This window comes from Cucurbita pepo, chromosome 12 (genome assembly GCF_057944985.1).
Source record: "Cucurbita pepo subsp. pepo isolate OVF chromosome 12, ASM5794498v1, whole genome shotgun sequence".
Classification (NCBI taxonomy): Eukaryota; Viridiplantae; Streptophyta; class Magnoliopsida; order Cucurbitales; family Cucurbitaceae; genus Cucurbita; species Cucurbita pepo.
Window position 1 is genome coordinate 2,337,426 of NC_141809.1, and position 27,807 is coordinate 2,365,232.

At 34.5% G+C, this 27,807-nt stretch overlaps 4 protein-coding genes and 1 long non-coding RNA gene across 7 annotated transcripts; 1 reads left to right on the top strand and 4 right to left on the bottom strand.

Moving 5' to 3' along the window:
* Window positions 1–724: 724 nt before the first annotated feature.
* Window positions 725–3,336, bottom strand: LOC111806596 (pentatricopeptide repeat-containing protein At3g06430, chloroplastic-like). Its single transcript, XM_023691971.2, has 2 exons — window positions 2,784–3,336; window positions 725–2,242 (listed from the first exon to the last, which is right to left on the bottom strand). Exons 1-2 carry the CDS (start codon window positions 3,273–3,275, stop codon window positions 1,133–1,135), a joined length of 1,602 nt encoding a protein of 533 aa, XP_023547739.1. The 5' UTR covers window positions 3,276–3,336; the 3' UTR covers window positions 725–1,132.
* A 695-nt stretch (window positions 3,337–4,031) lies between these two features.
* LOC147789806 (uncharacterized) lies at window positions 4,032–10,330 on the top strand. 2 transcript variants are annotated; one of them, XR_015423197.1, is made up of 2 exons: window positions 4,032–4,343; window positions 10,143–10,330. It is a non-coding gene; the product is annotated as an uncharacterized LOC147789806 (long non-coding RNA). The 2 variants fall into 2 exon arrangements; XR_015423198.1 differs by lacking the exon at window positions 10,143–10,330 and adding an exon at window positions 7,911–8,131.
* LOC111806597 (putative receptor-like protein kinase At2g42960) lies at window positions 4,571–7,501 on the bottom strand. Its single transcript, XM_023691972.2, has 7 exons — window positions 6,732–7,501; window positions 6,470–6,574; window positions 6,272–6,394; window positions 5,996–6,166; window positions 5,778–5,907; window positions 5,186–5,398; window positions 4,571–5,105 (listed from the first exon to the last, which is right to left on the bottom strand). The coding sequence occupies exons 1-7, from the start codon at window positions 7,346–7,348 to the stop codon at window positions 5,022–5,024; spliced, it is 1,443 nt and encodes a 480-aa protein (XP_023547740.1). The 5' UTR covers window positions 7,349–7,501; the 3' UTR covers window positions 4,571–5,021.
* A 1,213-nt stretch (window positions 10,331–11,543) lies between the features above and the next one.
* On the bottom strand, window positions 11,544–18,396 carry NPSN13 (Putative plant snare 13). The gene is made up of 10 exons (XM_023692976.2): window positions 17,982–18,396; window positions 17,033–17,125; window positions 16,680–16,773; window positions 15,055–15,092; window positions 13,874–13,968; window positions 12,641–12,720; window positions 12,507–12,563; window positions 12,303–12,395; window positions 12,121–12,195; window positions 11,544–12,012 (listed from the first exon to the last, which is right to left on the bottom strand). Exons 1-10 carry the CDS (start codon window positions 18,056–18,058, stop codon window positions 11,908–11,910), a joined length of 807 nt encoding a protein of 268 aa, XP_023548744.1. The 5' UTR covers window positions 18,059–18,396; the 3' UTR covers window positions 11,544–11,907.
* A 1,470-nt stretch (window positions 18,397–19,866) lies between these two features.
* On the bottom strand, window positions 19,867–27,058 carry LOC111806481 (CBL-interacting serine/threonine-protein kinase 1). Of its 2 annotated transcripts, XM_023691821.2 has the most exons (12): window positions 26,819–27,055; window positions 26,276–26,338; window positions 24,501–24,572; window positions 24,309–24,416; window positions 24,141–24,221; window positions 23,593–23,772; window positions 23,144–23,356; window positions 22,449–22,556; window positions 22,171–22,290; window positions 21,030–21,095; window positions 20,803–20,877; window positions 19,867–20,059 (listed from the first exon to the last, which is right to left on the bottom strand). In XM_023691821.2, exons 1-12 carry the CDS (start codon window positions 27,026–27,028, stop codon window positions 19,997–19,999), a joined length of 1,359 nt encoding a protein of 452 aa, XP_023547589.2. In that variant the 5' UTR covers window positions 27,029–27,055; the 3' UTR covers window positions 19,867–19,996. The 2 variants fall into 2 exon arrangements, with proteins under 2 accessions (XP_023547589.2, XP_086985036.1); XM_087128910.1 differs by lacking the exon at window positions 24,141–24,221 and having other exon boundaries at window positions 26,819–27,058.
* Window positions 27,059–27,807: the final 749 nt, after the last annotated feature.

A 27,807-nucleotide genomic window follows, 5' to 3' on the forward strand; every position in this document is an offset into this window, starting at 1 on the left:
GTCGTTGTTTGCTTACTTACCAATATGAAACAATGAGCAGAGATCGCAAGATATGCTTCCGATGTCCCACCACCTCATTACACTGCCAAGATCAAGCCATTTTCATTGTTAGCCAAGGACGCAATGTAAATTGTTGCTACCTAGAAAATCATGCACTTAATGTATACCGTCAAGACGTGAAAATCTCATACCTTTTTTCACTGTTCGCCGTTTTGTCCCGAACAACGAGCAAGTTCGTCTAAAACTATTATAACTACAAAATACTGATCAACTTCACTGTGACAAGAGCTCTAGACATAAAAACCAGTTAGCTGCAATCTTCCCACACGAAGGAGGATGATAAGGAATCAACCTAAGAAACAATTCTGATATCAAATGATAAGAAATCAACCTAAGGGAAGTAAGATTGGGATTACTTTGTTGATCGAATATTTCAAGGCAAAAACATTTGTTTGAGATTCAAATCATTCAACAAGCAAGATCGATTATATCTAGCTTGAATGATTCTAAACATGCAATCTAATCTATACATAAATGCAACGGAAAGGTAAGAACACTTGGCTGTAATAATAAAGAATCACTGCAAGAGAAAGTAAAATTCAGATTACCTTGTTGATCAAATATCTCAAGACAAGAACACTTGTTTGAGATTCGAATCACTCCACGAGCAAGATTGATCATGTCAAGCTTGAATGATTCTACATGCAACCAAAACTACACAAAATTGCAAAGAAACTTAGCCATTGGCTAAAGGAAAGCACAAATTGCTCCTTTTACTACATTTTCCAAGTCTCTCCTACAAAAGATAAGATACATGACTTTATATAGCCTCAAAATGAAAACCCTTAACCTTCCATGAGACATTCCAACCCTTAACCTTTGTTGCATAAACAAAACTTAATTCTTCTTAACGTGGCATTAATATTGCATGATTGAGATGCCTGATTTCATATCATTTCAAATGATCAAAACGCTATGGTGAAACACTTGGCACAGAGCTGGAAGGGCTGGAAGCGCGGATTTGATTTTCTGAGAAGTATCCAATGTAGCTAGAGCCCTTGGTGGAACAGGCATAGTGTAGCGTCCAACTTCTCAAACGTGCACCAATTTTTCACTCTATTCCATTTCCGAGTCACTCGTTAGTAGGAGCGTGATCGATCACCTGCTTCCTTTCCAGTTCCAAGTAATGAACTCTGTCATTCATGGCCTCCTTTTCATATGCTTCTATCATGATAGAATATGTTTTGCTATCTGGCTGACAATGTTTATCTTTCATTCGCTTAAACACTCTATCCATTTCCATCAGATCCTCAGCCTTTGCACAAGCAGATATAACAGCATTATAAAATGAGGTATTCTCTGGAATTTCACACTTTCCTGCCAACTTAACTGAGCCAATCACCTTATGGAAGAGACCTGCATTGGAATATCCATTTATAAGGCAACAGAATGTCTTGGTGTCTGCTTTCATGCCCTCAGCACGCATCTGCGTGAAGGTGTACTCCATATTCTTTGCATCTCCCACATCTGCAAAAGCTTCAATAACGTTGTTGTATGTCGAGGTCGTCCAAGGAAACTGCAGTTTGCGCATATACTCCATCACAGAAGACATTTTATCATACATCCTTTTCTTCCCATAAGCACCAATCAAAATATTGAATGTACGTGTTTCTGGCTCGATACCGAAGTTGCGAAACTTCTCGTACCATCTTTCCATCATTTCAATCTGACCCTTGTTACCAAACACACTAAGAATTATGTTCATTGTCCACACATCTGGTCTACAAGTTGTGCTCTCAAGCATTCCTAAAAGAACTTTCTCCATCTGGTCATACTTCCCTATCTTGCCATATCCACTTAAGACTATATTCTGAGTAACCGTGTTCGGAGTTATCAGTCGTTCGGCCATTTCCTCGTACAAAGATTCAACTAATTCAAAGCGAGAAGAATCGACACAAGCCTTGATTAATATACTATAAGTGTAGATATCAGGCTGGCAGCAAGGGAGGGTTTTCATGAGATTAAGAATGGAAAATGCATCATCAATGAGATTGTTACGACAATAAGCAGCAAGCAAAGCAGTGTAAAGTTCAGTGGTGGGTTCACATTTTTCTTCCACCATTGTGTCAAAAAGCAGACGGGCACGCTGTGGTTGGCCAGATCTTCCAAGAAGAACAAGCAGCTTCATGTAAGTTCCTTCTTTTGGTTCATAAAATGGCTGTTTGCGGAGCATTTCAAACACCTGAACGGTTGAATTGAAGCAGCCATAGTTGTTAAAGATGAAAACAATATTAGGAATCACGACTCTCCAAAATGGTATGATATTGTCCACTTTGAGCATAAGCTCTCATGGCTTTGCTTTGGGTTTTCCCAAAAGTCCTCGTACCAATGGAGATAGTATTCCTCACTTATAAACCCATGATCATTTCCTAAATTAGCCAATGTGGGACTCACTCCCAATAATCCTCGACAACAATATACGAAGAAGTTAATGCAGGCTCTTCAAATTATCATTTCATTCCTTCAAATTAAGGCAAGAGGACGAATTTTCATGCCTCCAATTCAACTTTGAACAGCAAGTAATGAATCTCTGCATTTTTCTCTTTGTTCGTAAATGGACAAAAAGCTAAATCCAAAGCACATTACAAAATTATGCAATTCCTCATCGATTTAAACTCAAATCAATCAAAACAATGAACAAATGTAACAAAAAGAGGGATCGCAGAACAAATTTAACAAAAAACCCCAAAATAAAAAGTGAAATCAAAGGAAGAGGAAGCGACCTCAAGAGCTTGAATCCACCGTTTGTTCGTGATATGTTCCGACAAGGTTTCAGTAACGGTGTTAGCCCAAGCTTTGGCGTTCATTTTGCGATCTAATTTCTTCTTGACATTCTTGAGAGGGGTCTTCCTGGCGTCGAATCTCTCTGTAACGCCTGGAAATTCCCCTTGTTTCCAATGCTTCTTCTTAACCGGCGACGAAGAAGAAGGAGGAGGTGATTTTCTAGCGGGGGTCATCCTGGGGGCGGATGTCTCCGTAATACCTGGAAATTCCCCTTGCTTCCAGTGCCTCTTCTTATCCGGTGAGGAAGAAGAAGAAGAAGAAGGAGGAGGAGGCGATTTTCTAGCGGGGGCTGCAAATGTACAGCGAACAACGCGAGAATTGGAGTCGAAAGAAGATGAAATAAGGATGGGGAAGAAGGAAGAGGAGCCATGATCGAAAGAAACTGATGAAGGAAGGAGCGAAGAGGAGAAGGAGAAGGAGAAGGCAGCCATGGATGATGGAGTTCGCTCCGCAGAGCTTCAAGCAGTGAAGTGGATGAGTTCGGGTAGGATTTCGATTATGGATTAATTTTTTATTATATATAAATAATAAATTTTTTCCCAGGGACTACTTCCGTAAAAGAATAAAAGTAGAGGGACTAAAAAATAAATATTTTTCGAATTTTTCAATAAATGAGTGTTTATTATATTTGTAATTTTACCAATAATAATAATAATAATAATAATAATAATAATAATAATAATAATAATAATAATAATAATAATAACAACTACGTCAACACATCAGTAACACGCAGTTGACGTATATCATCATTTAGAAGTTGAGGATTTGAATTTTACGTATTGCTGAAACTGTTAAGGTTTACCTGACATTATCCACTTATTCAATTGATCGTGGGCAATTTTTAGATATCAAACGGACCAGGATAGGTTTTGGAGTTCACTTCGTTCTTTTCACGGTATTGAAATTGGGGAAACTCGACCGTGGAGATAAGAAAGCTTGTCCTTAATGGAATGGTAACCGAAGAAAATGCTTTTTCTGGATATTGCTCAATCAGGACGTACGGGTCAACGGACAGTAGACAGTTTTTATGTACTAAAAAAAAAAAATCAATAATATTAAAAAAAAAAAAAAGGGTAGTTTTGTGATTTTAAAAGTTGTTGGGGGTATTTTTAAAATATTTAAAAAATTTGAGGGTATTGTTGAAATTTTTTGTAAAGTATAAATACATTTTTAACCAATCAAACTGGGAACGAGTAGATTTCCGGCTGGCTATGGCGGTTCAAGCTCTCACTTGGATCTCTCCTTCTCGAATGTTGAGTTGAATTGAGCGTTCCTCAACATCGTCGAGTACTGTACTACTGCCAATAACTCAATTTCTTCCTTGTTGCTCTCTAGGTTAAGTTTATGCTTGCAAGTGAATAATCCTTCTGTTCTGTTCGATTCTGTCTGGTAAGCGAATCGAGGGGTAGGGGTTGCGGATTCGCGTCACTGGAGGAACAAGAAAGGGATGCTCCGCTCTTCATACTACGCCATCTTAACTTCTTCAAGGAGGCCAGGTTAGAGAAAATGATGTTAAAGCAATATTGATTTTATTTGTTATATCATTTCTCTTTTAAATTTTTGTCATTCTATTTATTTTCTGTTTGTGTCTAGTCCTGAATATTACAACGAGAAAAACAAATCGTAGATTGAATCCTAAGTGGGCTTGATATTGATTATTTGACATTCATGCACCAATCTAAGTTCTAGCATTGGGATTTAATCGTTACAAGATACTAAATCATTAAGGCTTAATCGTTATACTTCAAGAATTCAAAGCCCAAATCGTTATATTACAAAAAAGAAGTGTATCAAAGAAACATTAAAGAGCTCAAATGTAAAGATTAGAAATGAGATCTAGCTTAGAATTCACTACCTCTGAAAATTTAGTATCGATCCTCATGAACATTAGCCATTCAATACACGAATGGCAACATGAGGAGATAATGCCACCCCAACAGAAAAAGAACAAAAAAAAAGTTACAAAAACTTTGGACCTGTTTCATAGCCATCAATGCAATTGTGGAACTGTACATTAACACAATGATTGGGAACACCTCCAAATCATTTCTCTTCCCTGCTAGCTCTACTTGAGTGACCAATCCCAACAGAGAATTTGGAAGTTTGAAACTTACAAGCTTCTATTTTTTGCATCTATTCATTCTTTCACACTTGAAAGTCTCATTGTTTGTATCTTATTTGTGTCTTCTGGGTCCTCTCTCCTGTTTCCCAGACTCCATTTTGGTCGCAGCAGCATGGCCCTTTCTGGGTCTCCGATCCTGTAAGTTGTGATGAAATGCGAGTGAGTTGAGGTTAACTAATGCTGGTAAAGAATTAATGTTTTGAGGATGAAAGCAACCTGTCGAGGAATTGGATTTTCCTCGGAGTTGAGCATTCTGGCCACTTGGCTCATCTTAGGCCTCTTATCAGAATCTGGATCCACACACCTCAAAGCAGTTAAAAGAGCTCGCTTTAGTTCACTAACTGATGGCTTTCTCTCTATGTTTGGGTCTACCACCTCTTCTGATCGTTTGCTTCCTACCATCATCTTTAGCCAATCTACCAAATTTACCTGCACCCAAATTCCAAATTCTTGAGTTTGTTTGGGAACTAATCCACATGATCCAATGATCCAAAGATGTGAAACTACAGTCCCATTTGATAACCAATTGTTTTTTGAAAATTGAGTTCGTTTTATCTCAAGTTCTTTGCCATAATTTTGGTGTTTCTTATACAAACATTTGAATTCTTAACCAAATTTTAGAAACTATTTATTTTATTTTTTTTAAGTTTTCAAAACATGGAGGATTTTGCAAAATACTTGTAAATTTTGATTACAAAAACAAAGAAACCAGTAGGGCAGGGCAGTTTATAAACTTGAATTTCAAAAACCAGAAATAAAAACAAAGTGGTTATCAAATATGGCCTAAGCTATCTGAGCCAATAAATACCTCATGTGTTGGGCGGCCATAATCAACAGGGTCTCTTCCAGTAATCGCTTCCAAAAGAACCACTCCAAAACTATAAACATCGCTCTTCTCGTTTAGAAGCCCAGATTTGGCATATTCTGGTGCCACATATCTATGACGAGAAAGAAAACAGAATGTTTTATCCCCAAACAAAAATATGGAAGAAGCAGCAAGTTAAGAGTGACTGTTTGTTTACTCACCCAAACGTTCCCATAACTCTGGTGGTAATGTGACTCTTCCCAGCACCGAGTAATTTGGCGAGCCCAAAGTCTGATAGCTTTGCATTAAACTCATCATCAATCAATATGTTGCTTGCCTTGATATCTCGATGTACAATTTTTGGTTCAATTGCCTCGTGCAAATATGCCAGCCTGAAAAAAAAACCATTAAAGATTGAAATCTTAAGTTCAATGGAGAAAAGATACAGCCAAATGATCAAATGAAGGTTATATACATATATATATATATATACTTACGCCTTAGCAGTACCAAGGAGAATTTTGATTCGGGCTTCCCAAGTGAGATATCCATACTGGCTTAAAGCTCCGTGAAGCCACTGCTCTAGATTTCCATTGTCCACATACTCATATACTAATATCCTGAAAATATCTACTATTTAGTATACAGCAATCTAAGCTAGCAAGTGAAGGAACAATCAAATGCATTAGCAATACCTGTGTGTTCCTTCAATGCAGTATCCCAGCAGCCTAACTAGGTTCTTATGCCTCACATGCCCAAACGCTTCTACTTCCACTCTGAATTCCCTTTCCGCTTGTCCTCTATATAAGTTAAAACCCACATTACATTTATAAGTTTTGTATGTCTGTGTTATTCTTTCATATTTCTCCATGGAAACTAGGTTTCTTACCTTAAGCAAAGTTACATCCAACCAATAACACTCAGAAAATACAGTATTAGTTAACAAGGAGAACTTACACATTTAGAAGCTTTTTGACAGCCACAGGTGTCCCATTCATAAGTTGACCTCGATACACAACTCCATATCCTCCCTCCCCAATTATATTATCGTTTGAAAAATGCATTGTTGCAAGTTCCAGATCTCTTAAGGTGAACCAGTGACCCCATCCCAGTTGCGCGAAATCCGGCAGACCAGCCAGTGGCGAAGTGTCCGGTGGTATTGAATCTGAGGGTCTATGCAAAGCACTTGCTTCCTTGCTTCCTTCTCCAGAACCAATAGCATATATCTCTGTGTGATCATCTGAGCCTGATATGCTGTAATCGTAGGCCTTGTTTGAATATAGCAGAACCTTTTCTGATTCCGTTTCGATTCCATCATGGGGGCGGGGGCCCTGCTGGATTGCTGAAACATGATCCACCCCAATCTCCTTGATTTCCTTTGATGCAATGGAAATACGGCTGAGAGGAAGCATGCCACTTACCCTTCTAGACTTTCTTCTTGAAGTAACACATATTGATAGCACCACAAGGACTATTACAATAAACACCCCCACCAAGACTCCAGTAAACACCCATACCTTCATACCAAAAACAAACGTCTTCTTGGAAAGTGTTGTGTTTAGATCAGGCGCCATTTCCTTTTCCTCTAATATACAAAAAAGCAAAAAACGTTGCTGAGTAACTAGTACCTTCTGATGAATGTAGCAAACTCAGTTACCGGATGAGTGAATAAATGGGCGTTGATGATAAAATGAAAACAGTGTATGCAGTTCCCAGAGTTCCTCTCCTTAGATTAACCGACAGTTAAGGTAACCCAAATGAAAAAACTCCCAATGTAGAAGGCAGAGAAATGTTGTTGGGAATGCTGTCCCAAGCTTGGCTTCTAGGCCCTCTCCTGAGGTTAAACGAGTTAAGAGAAAGGGAGAAGAAGAAAAATGAAATGGTGGTGGGATGGGATGGAGTTTTCAGTAGTAGGTAACCAGGAAGGAAGGAGGAGAGAGGGAAATGGGCTATGTCTTTGCCTTGGTTTTTACATTACATTCAGAGAGAGAGAGAGAGAGAGAGAGAGAGAGAGAGAGAGAGAGAGAGAGAGAGAGAGAGAGAGAGGTATCAAATGAAAAACAACATCTTCCCACCTTCTTTGCTGTATCTTCAAATTTGTCTCTCTATCATCTTATTATATATTCTTTAATACAGAAAATCTATCAGTTCGGAGGATGGCAGACAACTGCAGCAGAACAACTTAGAATCGGTTTTATTTTATATTAAACTTTGTTTTCATTCTGGTGGTTAAATATCTATTGGACTTGGACTTAGGCAGGTAGATTGTAGGGCTAGATTATCGTAAATATCCTTAAACTTTGTCCATTAGTTAAAAAATACTTCTATTACTTCAAAAGTTGCAATATTACCTTTGATCTTTCATGAACGTTTCAATTTTGGAGTAACGTCCTTTTGAATGTTGGACGAAAAATCCCATCACGGTGACTTGGACACTTGTTTGGATTAGATATGAAAGAACTATACCCAAACATGTTAACTTGTCGTCCAATATTCTAATGATTTGTATACTCCAAAAGTAGTCTTGAAATGTTTACGAAAGATCAAAGATAAAGTTGTAATATTTGAAAGAATAAAATAGAGAGAAAAGTACGAGACTAGACTATCTTTACGACTTAGGGGAGGTTAGTGTTTAATTTATGTGATAAATGAAAGGTAAAAGATCAATTTAGAAAAAAAGAGGAAGAAAAGGAATGGTATTTATGTAGTGCTTGAAAGATAAGAAAAGAAGAGATTAATCAAAAGGAAAGGAAGGTGTGGGGTTGGAGGCTGAAAAGACAGGGCAGCAGCGTGAAATTGCCCATTTACTTACCCACCACTCTCCATGCATTAAGCCTTATACAAGGAAGGAGACTACACAACAATAGAAAAAGCTCTATTTCTTTACCTTTACCTATATGCTTGGTTAGGATTAGGAGCGATTTACCCGTCCAGCTTAGACATGGGGAACGGAAATGGGGAAGCCTTTTTTGTCTCTATTCTCGTCACCTATTTCAATTCCCATATTTAAAATATTCTCCATTTATTTTTTTAGTAGGTTGAGCTCGAGATTTTTATATATATTCTCGTCACCTATTTCAATTCTCATTTTTAAAAATATCTGTATTTATTTGTTAGTAGATGGGGATCGAGATTTTTTTGTTATATATATACTATGAAAAAATATTTTTTTCAAATAAACTTTTCGGTGAATAGTTTTTATTCATTAATATATTTTTTATTAAAAAAATATAAAACATCCGAATAAATTTAATAATATTTATAAGAAAAAATATAATACAATGTTTCTACCACACAATCTTAAAAATAATAACTAAGTCTTCAACATTTAAATAAATAAATAAATGATAAATATGAGATAGAAAATATAAATAAATTTCATGCTCCTTAAATTAACAGAGAGAAATCTCCTCGCTGGCTATATTATTTTTCTTCGTCTTTTTATTTTTCTTCGTCTTTTCATGAACATGATTAATATAAGTTTAAGTACCATCTTGACTTACACAAAGTTTCATTTGGGTCTTTTAACTTTTAAGTTTGTTTCAATTTTGTTCATGACCTTTCTAAATGTTATTTCGGCCCATAACTTTACTAAATTACTATTTTGCCCTTTGCTATATTATTATTGTTATTAGTATTAGTGCCTAATATTTACTTGTTAAATGTATATCTCGAACATGCCTGACTTAAAATAGCATTCATATTAACTTACTAATATAAAATTTCAAGAATTAAACTTAACGTGAGGAGTGAGTGAATTTGAACTTTTGACTTTTTAGTTAAGTATGAATATACATTAATTAGTTGAGTTATGATTAACTACGAGTTATCTTAATAACCAAATGTAATAGTGTCAAGCTGACTTGGACACTCGTGGGTTAAAATAGAATATTTATTTGACAACCAAGAACCAAAGCTTAGGTTCCTATACCCAAAGGCACTCCCGCCCACCTCAAGGTACGGATTGAGGAAACATCGAAAGTTTTATTAAGCTCATCTAGAAGTTGAAGCTCGAGACCTCTAAAGCTAGTAAAACCAAGAGACTCCTAACCCTTACCAACCGAGTTCCCCCTTGGCACATAGCATGCTTAGTAGGTATACCTCTATTACTTTGGCACATTGCATGCTTAGTAGGCAGTTGGCAAGAATCTTTTCAGCCATTGTTTTGTTAGCCAAAGCCGGAACGGCAAGGATAATAGGGATTTTGTTCTGTTTTTTTTCCTTTTTTTTTTTTGTCTCTATGATTGAGGCCCGTTTTGTCGGCAGCTTACAACCTTGGTGTGTGTTCATTATGAACAAAAACAGTCAATCTAATGGCGATAAAGTTTTACTTAAATCAAGCTTTTGATGTTTTCCATTTATGAACAGGACAAGGAAACACTGCTGGAGTTTTGTTGGATGTTTTGCCTTTGCCCGTCTTACAATTTTCGTAAGAAAGGTTACAATTTAAGATAATTTAATACTTTGTTTCAAAGTGACGATGCCCTTTCTAAGCTTGTAAAGTATATGATAAATGTGAGATGAAAATGTGATGCCATATAACTTTTTTTTTTTAATGAGGTATCTGGATTGTCACGAAAAACTTGAATGATAGTGCACTAGATAAAGGGTTTTGTGAACAAACAGTTATTTTGGAGATCTCCATCGAGAAGCATCAAACCTAGTAATAAAGGATCTTTTCCATTAGCATTAGGTCATCATGTTTTTTTTTTTTTTAATCTTTTAATTTTATTTTATTGAGTTTAAAAATTATAGGACAGAAAACGAACCATCAAATATAAATATTGTCTTACTATATCTATATCTAGTATATTAATATAAGTTGTAATGAATATAAGTGGTAATGAATGTACATTGTATGAAAATATTATTATAATATTTATAACAAGTAATTAGGCCATGTTTATTATTATGATTAAGGAAATAATTGGTCTAAAATTTGGCATCCTCCCAAGCCGCGTTGGCATCCATTTTAATTACATTATTAATATTAAATGATTAATGATTCCCTTATACCCATTCTCATATTTCCACAACTCACAAGCTACATGCAACAAATTATTGGACATAATATATTTAATTTGGTGGGGTTGGTTCTCATGAAAAATATTTGGTTTTTGTATGTATATTTTTTAAATAAAAGGTAACAATATATACGATAATTCCTAAAAATTCAATTTTTAATATTACGATAGTTTTCCTTACCCGCCAGAAATATATATGTATATATAATTAGTTAGTTTTATGTTTAGTTTTGATATATAAATATAAAGTAGAAGGGAGAATATAATCTCCATTCGAGTCTCATTTAGTTAACAGAGAGAAATCTTTCCGTTCCCTACATTTTTCATTCCTGTGGGCTAAATGAACGTTTCTAGATTTATGTAATTAGTTAACGAAAATCTCTCCACTCCCTCCATTATTTTGTTCTTGTAGGCTAAATGAACATTTCTAGATCTAAGTAATCTAGTTAACAGCGAAAAATCTCTCCGCTCTCTCCATTTTTTCGTTCCTGCAGACTAAATGAACATTTCTAGATCTAAGTAATCTAGTTAAAGGCAAAAAATGCTCTCCGCTCTCCATTTTTTCGTTCCTGTAGGCTAAATGAACATTTCTAAGTAACTAGTTTTAATGCATGGAATGAGGCAAGAGACTATTTATACATTTTGTTACAAGAAATATAGTTGGTACAATCTAGTAACTTATGCAGGGCAATAACTGTGTATAGTCTAAATATGAGAAAAGTCTGTGAGTAATTGAAACAGAGTATACAAATAAAATAGAATAACTATCAACCACTGGGCAGTGGGAATGGAATTCATAATGCTGTTAGACACAATGACTTAGTGTACAAAACAATGTCAAGTGGGTAAAATCCGCAAAGACATGAATCACCTCAAAGTAATACATTTACAGGAACACCTTGTAGTTTCTCTTCAAATAAAAACTAATATAACATACCAAGCTCTATGCACATCTCAGCCAAGAATAGATTGAATTGCATACAAGGAAAGGAAAGCAAAGCAAAGCAGAAGAATTCTCACAATGTCGTGTCTCTCGATGGCTTTAAGCAAGAATTTACTCGAAGTAGATGACCGAACAACGAAGATCTACCTGTTTCTAAGGCAAGAATTTACTCGAAATGTTCAGGTGTCCTCAGATACAAAAGCCTCCTGGCGGGAACGGGCGGTGCCAATCCAGGAATATCCCTGATGTCTTTGTTGTTGGGGTTCACAATCTGAAAATTTACATCACTTGTTATTGCAAAAGACACTAAATTTGAATACACTTTTGGAACTTTTCTTCTTTCAAGGTTTTGTTGAACAAAATAAACTGCAGAATTTACCTTAACAACGATTATGGCTATCACTCCACAAACAATTAGGAACAGAAACAGCATGATGCATTTGTCTGTAGCAACCTTTCCAAAAGAGGAGGGGAGGGGAGGGGAAGTTAGTCCCAGTAAGAAGACCAAAAAATGTGTTTTTCTGGGGCGGTCGGGGTGCGAGGGCCATAAGGTAGGCTTACCTGTCTGCCAATTTCCTTCACGAGCTGGGAAGCCTTCTTAATCGAAAAATTAATTGTGTCGAGCTCATTTACTATACGGCCCATTTGATCAGTCTGAAAATTTAATTGGGAAAAGTTAAGGGAATACCTGGGGAATTCTAATAATCAGGTCAGATAAGAAAATATACTTTTAACCATAAGGTGTAATTTCAACGATGAACATACTTGGCCTTTTAATGTAACAGCAGTTTGAGTTCCCACTTCAATAGTTTGTTCAACCACCTATGGACCGAAGTTAAGCATTAGAACAAAGGGGCAGAAACGATTAAATCACCCGTTTCCAGAAGTTCGTTCTTCACCTTTTTAGTGCGTTCAATAGCCTGATCGGTCTCATCCATTGTTTTCTTCCCAGCATCCATAAGTTCTTGATTTGTCATAGCTACAGTACAAAAGCATGCCAATAGAATGAGAAAAAAGGACACTTCTGGAATTCCAAGCATATAAAATAAGAAGCTGCTTAGCAATTTTATCTTCAATTGCTTGCTATACTAATTACTGCCTTATTGGGAAAAGACAAGGCATACATTTATAAAGGGAGCATGAAGATATTTTTTGTCACTACACCCTTATTTTTAGTCAAAGGCCAAAAAAGAAGTTGATTAAACATAGAATTGTTTTGATTAAAAAATTATTTGTTTTTCTTTTCCTTTTTACTAAAAAATATATGTATTCCAGCTATATAGATAATTTTAACGAAAAACTAGCTTACAGGGAGAAAAATGAAAGAGAGAAGAGAGAAAGAACATAAAAAAGGGAATCACAAGATGATGCAGGCAAAGAACAAAAGCCAAAAAACTGCAAACATTATTGGAAAAAGGGAAATGAAAGGATAGTTGCAAAAATCCCTAGTAACAGGGGTCCAAAAGGAACGCATGGAACTAGCCTAAACCCAAATGTCACCATGCCCTGCACTCCTCTCAAAGCTTCCTATCTCTCTTTCTTTACTTTCATTCTTTTTTTCTTTTTCTCTTTTTTTTTTTTTTTTTTTTCTTTTTTTGGGTTGTAAGAACCCAAATTTTCATGGAGAAAAAAAAAAAAAAAAAAAGAAGAAGAAGAAAGGATAGAATGTAAAAGGGCAAAAAAAAAAAAAAAAAAAAAAAAAAAAAAAAGAACGAACTAAACAAGGAGGTAGCACAAAAGCTTTCTATTTCTCTGTAGTCAAACATTCTTTTTTCTAGATTAAAAAATCTTAAAGACTTCTCGCCAATGAAGGGTAGAAAGCAACAAGAAGGTGATCGTGGCAATAGCCTTGCCTTGCTGCTGGGTGAAGCAGATTTTCACCTCATCACCACATGAGGTACCGCAGCATCAACAACCTTACTTAAAAATGTTTTAAATTTTAAAGTTTTTTTGATAAGAACCTTGCTTCAAACACATTCTTAAATTATAAGCATAATTAAAAAAATTCTATCTTTAACAGGAAAGTCCTGTACGTATTTCTTTCCTCTAGAGCAGATATCAGCAGTACATCCACCAATAGGCAACATGGGAATTTTTCTACGACAACAACAAATATGGAAAATAAAGCTTACATGAGGCCATCTGAACATTATTATCAGCAGTAGGTTCGCTTACACCTCCCTCATCAAATAGCTCAACTCTTTTATTTCCAAGACTATTCACGTACCTATAATTCATTCAGCAGTAAAAAAGATTAGGCAACTCATACCTCAAGCAATTTGATTTCAATACACTGATAGAGCAAACCATTGAACATGCTGAATTATGTGAACCACATTCAATCAGTGAAAAACGAAACTAACGATTCCAGCGGCAACATTTTTTTAAACATGAGAACCCATGTTTTCAAAATATGAGAAAAAAATGAAAGAAGTGGCATTACAACATTAGAACAAGATCAAAAGCTAATCGACCTGGTTGTTGCACTTTTTTTTCCATTTTCTAATAGGAAAAACTAGTCATCACACAGTGACAAGGTTTGACCAAAGTAATGATTCCCCCCCTCCCCTATTTGAGAAAAATGAAGAACATTTCCAATAAGTTAATTACAAGTTGGAAATCAATTACAAAGGCATGTCTAACAAGCAACTAGGATCTGAGTGCTTATTTGTTCACTTTGAGTAGGGTATACTACTTCTGATCTTTTCCGCTATTCAAGAGAGGCAAATTAGGTGAGATAAATGACATCAACCCAATTGCTTCCACTCACTTTGAATGTTCAATTGTTTGTTTCGGTCATAAACCTCAAAAAGTAGAGCTTTGATTACCTAAAGCCATATTTTCGACTCAAAACAGTCAATACATGTCTCCACCTTCTCTATCTAGCAAAGACATTTTATGACCACACCCTCCTCCCTCCCTCTCTCTCGCTTGAAAATGAAAGGGCTCAGTGAACAAGCTTTATCATCCTTTTGTGATATTTTCCCTTGTTCAATTTTGTCGGCAGTTTGAACACTAAAGTCAAGCACAAATTTAGGTTCTACCCTCCCATTGAGAAAATGGAAAACTTGGTTCCTAATCTACATCTCTTTCCGGATGGTGTTTTAAGGACAACTCAAGAGATCTTTTTCTTATCCATTATTTTCATTCTCAAGGCAACCCAAATTTCTTGAAGGTTCTACCCTCCCATTTAGAATTACTCTCTTTTTTTTTTTGGCCAAGAACTCATTCGCTCCTAAATTATATACTGAACTTGTATCATATTCTGAGCAAAAAAGAAAAAAAAAAAAAAGAAAAAAAGAGGAGGGCTTACGTTTTCCTCAGTGCAACAAATGAATTCAGCTCTTTAATCTGCAAATGAAACTATTGTAATAAGTACAAGATCACTTTTAAAAAGAAATAATAAGCAGAAGATTAATTAAACTTCTAAACCACTGTAAATACAGGTTGCTCATGAAACATATGTAGAGCAATAAAAAAGATCGCTGGCAAAATTCTATCATGCAATATCAACAAGTGATATATGTAACTCCAGGGTATAGACAACATCATCAATTATAAAGGTAAACTCGTTGCAAAGTCCAATACTCAAGGGAAAAACACATTAAAAGAATACACTTTCATCAACAAGCAACAGGAGACTAAAATCCTCAATAATCAAATAATGTTCCGACATCTTTGTTAGAGGCAAGCTGAACCCAATGCTAGATGAAATAAAATGACAATTAAGCCTTCCTAAATCAATAAGCCAATTCATATGTTTCCCAGTTCTTTTTTTCTAAATAATGTATATTTTTGTCTGTTCATATAACTACATCCCAACGATTCTCCATCCTCTCAATGCTCCTGCAATTGACATAAGGAAGCCCAGAGCAGTTAGAAATAAAAGAACTCAGAGATGTCTCAAGTTCTATATATATATAAACTAGATTTTGTGCTTCAATTTGAAATCAGTATTCTATCCAGCACGAACGTAAAAACATAAAATGTTTTCTAAAATTATGACCAAAGCTGTTGACAACAAACAATAGACAATGCATGATGCCTCCATTCAAATAACCATTTTGAGTGATAAATGATTTGAATTATTCTATCCTAAAATTGAACTGCGAGCAATCTGACAAACAGATACAAATGACTCATGAAAAGAAAAGGGCATTTAAAGGCAGATAATCCCTTAACTCCTCTATATTACCTCTTGTCCACGTAAATAATCCAACTCCTAGGTTTCCTATCCCAAACAACAGAAATGCAGACAGCAATCAGCCAAATTGTCTTGCCTTGCGTCCCACCACAGCAGAGGGGCAACTCTGATACAGAATTGGTGATCCTCCAAAGATTTTCTCAACTGGACTTGGTAAAGAGCAGTGGAAGAACAAACAATCTAGGCCTTTCCACTTTCTACATATTTTTCATATTTGGGGCAAAATATACTTCGTATAAAAACAATCCAACCCGTGAACACCCATAGAAACAAGTATTTGGTATTCACCTATTCACTCTACGTAAAAGACCCAACTTGAATAATTGGGAATTGGCTAGGTAGTTTGTACAGTGCTTAGGCACTCTTTGCCATTCTCTAAAATAATAATAGACCTGGTACTACCAGTTCTGTTAACAAACTTATCGCAACTGATAAAAATTCTCTTAGACAGATCTGGTGCATACACACATCTAATATTGTCATCTCATTCCCCTATGAATCTTGAGTCAAATGGCTCATGAAAGGAGATTGAAAACTGCATCTTCTATACTGAATACGTTGTGATACATCATGCATTAATTTTACAAATCAATCCACACTATAGCTAATGGTTTGGAAACCTCAATCAAAATATCAGATGACTCATATTGGTTCAGTTAAGCTGTTAACCGTCAAACTTTATACAGCTACTTTCATCCTAGAGCGTTCGAAAGTTAAAATAACAATGAACTAACCATTGATTGCTTCTCATCGTTGAGCTGCTTATTCACTTCCGGTGGATTTTTACTCTCTTCATCCTTGAGTTCACGGTCAAAATCTTTAATTAATCTGCAAGAATAGCTCCATTTTGTGACTAAAACCAGAACTCCAATAAATATTTACAAAAAAAACATTAATAAACTAGGAAACGTGTCAATTGAGCTTCAATTTTTCTCAATTTACATGTTTAGCCAGCACCTAAAGTAATCTACTATTCCAGTATTCAATGCAGAGGCTATGTAAGCATGACTCAAACAGCAATTTTCTTTATAATTGAACAAGAGAAGCCCCCACATGCTCAAAGAATCATGGGCTGGTTTTACCATACCTTTTACATTCTCTCATCTTTCCTGTGAGCTCCTCCAACTGCTTACTTTGTCTACTGGAATCTCTGATATTATCCAGTCTTTGAAACCCATTTCTGAGAGACAGTAGAAATCAAAGAGGATATCATAATGCTGATACATAGGATAAACACAAGAATGCTGATATTCAATAAATGGAAACAACTTCAAGTGATATTGCAGCATTGCCACACAATCAACCAAATTTAGGACTAAGTTTAGGATGATATTGAATAAATGGTATCAACTTCAAAGACTTGTACGCTCTAAGGTTCTCATCGAGCTAGTGTCATCCAATTTAATAGAGAAATTTAGAGAACCATGCGTATGACCTTAGCTCCTCGGATTCACAGTACTTAGTACTTAATCTACTCAAGTTTTCTGTTCTTTAAGAAAGTTAAGCTTGTCTACATTTTTTTGGTTTAATTTTTCACTTTTCAAAAAGAGGATTAGAAATCTCTCAAATTTAAAAAATAAAACAAGGGAGTTTCAAAACTACATTTTTCTTAATTATATTACGAAAACAAAAAAAGGTAGTTTTAGTAAATCAGCATAATATTAGAAACAAAAACATTTTCAAATGAGCCCTAAGTTCTCCTTCTCCAAATCCCCCAAGGGGAGGTTTTACTGATTGTAGGATTCCAGAATTCCTCGATAAGTGTTAACAACATCACTTTTTGTGGTTTAACTCCGACGAGGCATAAGATCGAGGAAGGAACACAAGTCTCTCAACAAGTATCACCAGGGACTTCCAAACCCCTAACCCAAAAACAAATTACACAATCGAATAGGAGAAATATCTACAGTGAATTGGTCGTGAGTTTTACACAAAGAAAAAGGAGCTACAGATAGAAAAACGTAAAGCACAAGCACAATAAACCGACATTAACACAAAAAACGAAGAAAATCAAGAGTAAGGTGAATAACACATACGAAAGCGCCCGAAAATTGTCACGAATTTCACCATGGATCTGCTCTAACTGAGGATTCATCTGCAAGCCGCTGGTCATCTCGCCGGAAGTGTAAGTTGCAACAATCTATACAGTTTATTGCATCTACAGAATTCGATACAGCATGGAATCCAAGTAAAGTAAAAAAGGAAAAAAAATAAAAATCCGAACGAACCCTAGTGGGAGTGGGAGTAAACTTGGTGTAATCAAAAAGGAAAAAAAAAAATGGTGAAAAGCAAGATGGAAGAGAGAATCGAAGAACACAAAGCGGAATTCAAAACAAAATTAAAGGCGGAAGTGGAAGAACTCTGATTCACGAAAATGGAGATGGAGGAGAGAGAGGAAGAACATGGAGGAAAAGAAAGAGAGAGAGAATATGAGAGATAGGCTGGCGAATGGCAATGGGCAGCGGGCAGCGGGCAACGGGCAGTTCATAAATTAAAAAATTAATATAAAATTAAATAAATTAATAAATTTGGAATTAAGTTACAAAGAAGGAATATTAATTAATTAATTAATTAGCGGCTGAGGGAATTTTAGAAACAGACGCAGAAAACAGAGCGCCGTGTTGCCGTTGCCATCGACTCTTTGGGTTGGGTTTGATTGGAGGGCATTTTTGTCTTTTCCTTTCTCTCCGCCCACCATTTTAAACCGTCACCACCCTCACCCGGTTCACCACGTCAACGTCTCTCGATAACCGTTACATGTAGATTAAAAATTTTAAATTTATTCTGGTTAATGAAGGAGAAAATGGATAAAGATTTTTCCTTGTTAGCTAAACCCATGATAGTCGTCCTCGTTTTAGCCTCCGACCATGTTCAAATCCCCGTTCCACTCGCTTTTTTTAAATAAATAAATTTTGTTACCTACAAGAAATTTTTTTCTCACAAAAATAAATAGAATTTTTTTCACAATAAAAGAGATTGAAGGTCGAGTGCAGACCTGATGATACATATATATACATACTTACATATATATATACATACATACACACATATATACACATACATATATATATATATAGATACATACATACATATATACATACATACATGTATACATATATACATACATACATGTATACATATATGTATACATACATGTATACATATATATATCATCCCGTCTAATATATATATGTGTGTGTATGTGTATGTATATGTATCATCCCGTCTAATATATATATATATATATATATATGTGTGTGTATGTATATACTACAAGGAACCCGTCCCTTCAACGTTAGTAAATTTAAGTAATTATTTTAATTTTAACTTTAAAAAAATTATACAAATTTTCCAATCGATAAATTTGTTTTTTCCGTTCAAAATTAATTCTCATATATCAATATATTATAAAAAAAATATATATGCACGGTTCAAATTTTAAAGAATTTAATTAAAAATAATAATCGAGCTCGATTTTTATTCAAATTTATGAGTTTTTATAAAGTATTCAATAATTAATTTATTAAACTAACTTGAATTTATGGATATTTTTGCACAATTCTCTATTAAAAGTCAGCAAAGTGTTTTTGAGTGTTTAATTGGGATTTCTTTCCAAATTTTCGTGACATATGAAAATGACCGAAATACCCTCACTCTACTTCACTTTTGCATGGTCGGTGCAGTCGGAAACTACCACCGCCTCCTACCGCCACCAAGAAACATCATCCACAAAAAGAAAAAAAAATGGTGGTGATTTTCAATTTTTAGGTCGTTTTTAGTCATCATATTCTCACTATCACTCTCATTTAGATGTGGTCTTGGTTCATTCATATACCTTTCATTTACTGACGCATCACAAATATATTTATATTGTGTATATTTTAATGTAAAATATTATTATATTATTTTATTATTTTTCAAGATAAAATTAATAGATTTATTAATAATAAGACTGTATATAATCACAAATTTTATAATTAAAATTACAATTTTCTGTGTGATCCCACGAATAACAAATATATAGACGACTATAGTCTACTAGCCACTTGATCTATGTCATCACTGAGCCTTGTCTCGACGGGATGCCTAAATCACTTGATAATATTTTACATAGCTGCACGTTTTTAGCATAACGTTAGGTCTTGTTTGGTAATGATTCCATTAATTATTTTTTATATTTGTGTTTATTTTTTTCGGAAATTTTTAAATATGATTTTTATTTATTGTAAAAAAAAAACACGTGAATTTCTAGTTAAATTCTAAAAAAAAACGATTATCAAACCGATATTAATTTTTTTTCCCTTCAACGTTTTAAAACGCATTTGCTAGGGAAAGGTTTCCAAACCCATATAAAGGGTGCTTCGTTCTCCTCCCCAACCAATGTGGGACTCTCACCAAATCCACCCCCGTTGGGGTCTAGCATCCTTACTGTCACACCGTCTCGTGTCTACCCCCTTCGGGGAACAACCTCCACGCTAGCACATAGTCCAGTGTCTGGCTCTGATACTATTTGTAACGACCCAAGCCTACCACTAGCAGATATTGTCCTATTTGGGCTTTCCCAAGGGTTTAAAATGCATCTGTTAGGGTAAAGTTTCCAAACCCTTACAAAGGGTGTTTCGTTCTACTCCCCAACCAATGTGGGACTTTCACACAACCCGACACGTTTTTTTTAAAATTTGATTAAGAATTCAAACTTTTGTTGAAGAACCGTGAAATCTTAATAAGAAAATCAGAAGGAAACGAGCATAAATGTCAAAATCCGAAAACTACAAAAGATAGCTTATCGAACAAAACCGAACCACCGATTAGGTTAAAGAGTAAAATCACGTATCTCGAGAAAGGAAGAAAGGGCACCTGTCTATATGAAGATGATTCTCCTTGCACCTTTCTTAATTCTATAACATATAGTGAAGGGCTTATCTCAAAAACCTGCAAAAAAAAAAAAAAAAAAAAAATAATAATAATAATAATAATAATAATAAATAAATAAATAAAAATGTAAATAAATAAATAATTAATTAATTACCTATTAATCCTAAAGGATTATTATTTATTTAGAATAATTTTTGGTTCAAAATTACCTTTGCTGACACTGAAAGTATAATGGCCACACCATTCTGCCCCTTGTGCTCTCTCATTACTTTCAACTGAAACGAACACAAAATAGCTTCAAAAGTAAACCCTAATTTTACCGTCCGAAACCCGAAACCCGAAACTCGAAATCTTTATAAACAAAACAAACAATTGGTTCGAAGAACGTGTTTGAGAGTGATTGAAATGGTTAAGATTAGCTTCGTTGTATTTAAAATCACTCTGAAACGTGTTAGTTCGAAGTCAATTTCATGTTTGACCATCGGAAACGACATTTGTTGGGATGATTTTGAATATGGTAAAAACGGTTTTAACTGTTTAAAAATCACTCCCGAACATGTCATAACTTCTCGAGCAATGGATATACATTTGGAATGTCCGTGTCTAAAAACCCTAAATTTTAGGTCTGGACTATAAAGGAATTACGGTAAACATTACAAAGAAAAAGAAAACTTATCCGAGCATCGTGTTAATTCATCAATAACCTAAAAAATGTAGGCTCCAATTGGATAACCATATCGTTCCGTATCCTACATTTCTATCTAGGTCAATGATTTTGGTCTTGTCGAGTATCTAGGTCTCAACCACACCCTACTGTCCGCTTTCGATCAGGTATGATCAATTAAAACGCTATATTCTCTGTGATGTCCCACATTAGTTGGGGAGGAGAACAAAACACCCTTTATAAGGGCGTGAAAATTTTCCCTTATCAGACACGTTTTAAAGCCTTGAGGAGAAGCCCGAAAGGGAAAGCCCAAAAAGGACAATATCTTCTAGCGATGGGCGTGAGCTTGGGTCATTACATTCTCTTTTGATAGAAACGGGTAACAGGAAAGAGAAGGACGACGACAAACCCACTCACGATCTACTAAAGGGTCAGGAGAAACTCAATCTCGAGATACTAAAGGGTCGAGTAGGTCAGAAAGAAAGAGTTTATGGTCAGGTCGGATACTCGACTTTCTTTATTGAGATAACGAAAGCTTCTCGTACCAAACCAACTTCAACCAAGAACAGGTCGACCCATTTTCAAACCGAAAGAAGTACCTCACCTCACTTACGAGCCTAATTTTCTACGACCCTCGACCCGATATCGATTCTAAAGGTAAAGAAAACGTTTAAAAAGTTACTAACCCTTCCTTCTTTCTTGTGGACAAGAAACCCCATCTCTTTGACAAGATCCTCCATCCGATTAAGGATGTCTTCTTTGGCTGAGTGAATGGTTGTAAATCTAATCTTCCTCTCAGAAACATCCTGCATTAATTTTACAATATAGTTTAATTAAAATCATAACGGTCACATTGCATTAATTTTACAATATAGTTTAATTAAAATAATAACATGCATTAGTTTTACAATATAGTTTAATTAAAATAATAACAATCAACAAAGGGACATCATTTCATGCTCACCTCTTTCTCAAATAAGCCTGAAAGGTCTAGGCATGATGACATTCCGATCAGTTCAAAAGCGTTTATAGTCGTGGGAGATCTCGGACTCCTTTCCTCGAGATAAGATGGCTGGCCCAAAAACCCAAAACACACGTGTCAAAATCAGTTAACCGAGTAGGGTAACCTAAAATTACTCAATTGAAGTTGTCACAACGTGGCTACTGTTCGAGATATTGTTTGTTTGTCACAAACATTAAGATAACGAGACCAGGTGTTTAATAATCATTAGAAGTAGATACGAGACGTGTCAATAAGTTTGATACACTTTTGTAGTTTCTCTCTCATGTGTCTAGCTGTTCAAGACGGTTAGTGACATTGTAACTAGAGATATCTATTTAACTCGTAGGGACTGGCTCCAAACGAGGTGGGAGTGACCTCACCCTGTTTGCTAAACAGGGCTAGGAGTGGAGATTGTATTCCCTATTCCCGTTCTCGCCCCCGAAATATTATTGGATTTACGGGGATGTTTAATATAAAAACGAGAAAAAAATTTCCTGCAGAAAACCTAATTCTCGTGAAAATAAATGGAAAATTTGGCAGAGATGGAGATTGACATAACTTCCCTATCCCCGTCCTGTCTCGGGACATCTCTAATTATGATGGGTTCCTCGAATAAATTCTCGTATCAACGACAAACCTAAATCGACGAGCCTTACCTCTTGATGCGTCGGGATGACCTCATTTTGAGTGTTTATATCCTCCTCGTCATCGTCAAGGTATGCTGGATCGTAGTCCTTTCTAAACCACTTGTCCATTTTGATACTCGCCATGGTTATCCGAGAAATAGGGTTGGGATCAAGAATCCTTCTTATCAAGTTTTGTGCCCCTTGTGACAGCCATTTGGGTAGCTGAGTTTCACCCTTCAAGATCTGAAAGTTCAACACGGAAAACCGTTGCAAAATCGTTATAAACTAAAGTACAAGGGCTAAAACGTAATAAACTAAAGTTCAAGGATTAGATTGTTATTTCTACAAACGTTTAAGAACTGAAAGTACGTGGACTATATTGTTATAAAACTAAAGTTCAAGGACTAGATTGTTATTTTGACTAATGTTTAGGGGCTAAAAGTGTTATTTTAAGTAATTAAAGAATATTAAATAATTACCTTATTGTAAAGGACGCACAAATTTCTATCTTCGAAAGGAAGCGATCCAGTAAGAATTACGTATAAGATAACCCCACAAGACCAAACATCCGAGGCCGCACCATCATACCCTCTGTTAGCTAGAATCTCAGGCGCCACGTAGTTTGGGCTTCCGCACGTGGTGTGAAGCAAGCCATCATTCTGCGCAATTAGGGCAAGCGTTAACAATTTTTTCATTTGTTTCGTGCAACGACTCGACTTTCTAAAACCCTAGACCGATTCAGACCCATTATCGTACGCATGTTTACGTTAAAATGATGTAAACATTCATATGGTAACGAGCCCAGATAAATCTAAAGTTATAGATTATCGAATCGTTACATTTCGACTCCTATGTTGATTCTCCCTCTAGCTCCTACGTTTTCTCTTGCACCCGTTCCTCCTTTTCCCGAAGCAAATTCTTGATGTGAGAAGAAACGAGAGTGAGGAAGTCGGGAAACAGGGAATGAGAGCACGAGAATGTAAGGTCGCCCTAGCTACTATTCAAACCATGAAGGCTTACTACTTACCCTTAAATGCTCGGGTAATGCACTTAAGCCAAAATCAGATATCTTAATATTTCCCTTCGCATCAACCAATATGTTCTCGAGCTACATAGTATAACAAAAAAACAAAATGAATCAAAGCCAAAAATACGAAACCTTTTATCTACCGACGGTAACTTTGGATTAACTTACCTTAAGATCCCTATGGTAAACGCCTTTCCAATGGCAGTAACTCACACCGTCAATTAACTGTTGGAAGATTTTTCTACCTCGATCTTCCGACAGCTTCCCGTTGGATGCCTAAATCATTGACGATCGTAGAATGTCAAATCCAACATTTAAGCTAACTCGAGTACAACTCAGTAAATAAGACGTTAAACTTACGATTCTATTAAACAATTCTCCCCCGTTCACATACTCGAGAACCATGTAAATTTTGCTTTTACTGGCCAACACCTGCGTGCAATATAAACAGATTAATTATTTTTTTAAAAAATAAAGTTATTATATTTATTTATTTATTTTTGGATAAATGTTAATTAAAATATTCTAAGTCTTTATAAACATAAATAATATAAAAGGCAATGAATTGATACGATATAGTAACGGCTAAAACTAGCAATTCATTAAAAAATGTATTTAGCTAATTAATTATAATTATAATTAATTTAGAATGGGTTATTTTTAGTAATTATAATTCAATTATGTTAAATAATAAATTTCTAGATACATTGCATTTATATTTTAAAATTAATTTTAATTCTTTTATTAATAAGTGTAAATTATAATTTATTATCTTTTAATTACAAATTTTAGAAACATTGTATCCAATTTTTTGAAATAATTTTAATTTTTTATTAATTATTTAGTGTATATATATATTATTTTAAATTTCTTTTAAAAAAATTAAAGTTTAATTTTATATTTTAAACTCTATTTTCATACATTAAACTAATTTATTAATTTATTTATTCCAAAAAAAATTTGATAATATTTTTATATATAAACAAGAATTTGAATCGCTCAAACCAAAGGTTGCGAGCCGCTTGGTTTAATTCTAACCAAACACGTTGTTCGGTTCGGTTTAGTGCTCTCGAACCGAACGGTGAGTACCTATAATTTTTATATTAAAAAATTAAAGTAATTATAAAAATTTAAATATAATTAAAATATATAAATTTAAAATTAAAGTATAGTTTGACTAAACTGATGACGTGGCAGACATAAAATAATTAAAATTTATTGGGCCAAAAAGAGAGAGCGTTACTCCACCCATCTTTACGTGAAACACGAGACGTAAAACGAAAAACACAAGCAATAATTATAATTATAATTATTTTATTATTATTATTATTTCTTCCAGAACAAGCAATTATCTTGACACGTAACTCCCCAAATTGTGGAACTGAAACAGCCACCCACCCAAATCCACGTCAGATTTAAATTATTTTATGAGAAAATTTCATTTATTTTTACTCCATTCATAATTATATTAATTTAAATTTATTCTGTTTTTATTTTAAAGTCATATATGAAAATAAATTATTAAATAAAAATTTGAAAGAAATTTCGAAATCAAGCAGTTTTTTGTTTTTTTTTATTATATTTAATTGATTTTTTATCTGATTTTTTTCTTTATTTATTAATAAATAATTCTGATGAAGAAAATTTTGATTTTAAATTAAATTTAGTAAAAATAGATATAAAACACTAATAAATGGACTAATTTCATATTTTAAATTTATATTATTATTATTAATTTGAGATTTTAATTGATTGCACCATTAATTTTTTAACATTTATAATTATTATAAATATTATTTTGCATTTATTTTTCACTGTTTAAAAAGGAAAAAAAAAAAATAAAGATGGAAAAAAAGAGCAAATAAAAGTCAACATTTTGGGTGAGCAACCTACTTTATTATTATTATTATTATTATTTTTTTTTTTTTTTTTTTTTTTTGCGTGTTCCGATAATAGTTTTTATTTATCCTTAAATTTAATTTTTAATTAAATTTTAATAAATATTAAAAAAAATGAAGAATTTTGAAATAGAAAATGAAGGAGAACATAGCCGAGGGTAAAAATGTAAAAACAGATCTGAAATGAATGAAAATAGAAATAAAATATTTAAAAAGGAAATTATATTTGAATAATACCTCGTGTAGCCTCACGATATTTGGATGCTTGAGAAGCTTCAGCGTCCGTATTTCCCTTTTAAACTGCACCGTTTTAATGGATGCCAGAGAAAATATAATTAATATATAATAAAAAAACAAAAATTCATTTATCCATCCTTCAAAATTACAACATTACCCTTTATTAACAAAATTACCATATTACCCTTTCTTGAATGGTGATGAAAATTTTGTTCGTACCAAAAGTATTTATGAACCAAATGGTTAGGACGTTCTTGATGTCGGAAAAAAAGTTTTAAAACTAATAGAAACCCGGGTCAATCCAAAAAGGACTAAATGAGTCACGGGATCAATGAACTAATTCTGAATTTGATTAAGAGACGAGATTGGGTCTGGTCATCCTGAGTGACAAGAACGATAATATCGAGAGGAGAAATTTGACTTGTATAAGTTAAAATGTGAGAAGATTAAGAATAATCGTGTCTTAAAAGAGTTAGAGACCCGAACACTGTGACACGGTTTCGAGCCGTCGGGTTAGAATTGGAAGGAAGGAAAGGGAAGGACCTGATCGGAGATATTGAGGTCGATGATCTTGGTCTTGTCGAGGACCTTGACAGCAAAAGGCTGATCCGTTTCAAAATTGATAGCTAATTTGACCTTTCCGAAGTTCCCATGCCCCAGACTTTTCCCCAGCTCGTACTTCCCCAATCGCACACGCGCCGCCCGATCTTCATTTTCCTCGCCGCCGATTCTTTTACCGCCGCCGCCCACCATCTCACCCCTCTCCGCCCTCTCTCCCAATTATCTTCTCTCTCTCTCTCGCTCTCTCTCTCTCTTTATATATATATATATAGGTATATATCTATATATATATTATTATAATTATAAATCTAACCACATGTTTTGGTGATAAATATTTCCAAAAATAAATATTAAAAATTTCAATCCAATTAATTTGTGTTTATTTCAAATTAGAAATTAAAAATAAATAAATAATTGGGATTTTTAAAAAATTTACGAATTTGTTACAAATTGAAAATAAGTTTATTAATGTCGGTTTATGTTTTTGGTTACAATTCAACTGAGTCCCGCTCTACTTTTAAAATTATTATAAAAATTAAAAATATTGAACATTTGTAATTGATGTTAGTGATGCATTATGACTGGTGAATGTTTTATATTTATAATGAAACATGTATGGTGGATAAGTAATTTTTTTAAATAATTTTAAAAAAAAAGAATAGCTCGACAATTCAACTTTAAAATAGAGGGTTAGGTTGGATTGAATTGTGAACTTTGTTCGGGTTGTTCGGTTCACTAACTCACCAGCCCGAAGTTATAAAAAAAAAAAAAAATTTAAAAGTTTAAGATCTTAGATACCGTGACGAGGTTAAATTTTTTAATTATGTGGTGGCGAGGGAGGAGGCCCACCACGAGGGAGTCGCATCCACACAACAAAATTTAACCTTTATGGACCCATCGCCATCATTAACTTCCATCTCACGTTTTTCTGTGGAGACCGGCCACCGTCTTCCTTTCACGTGTTCGGTTCG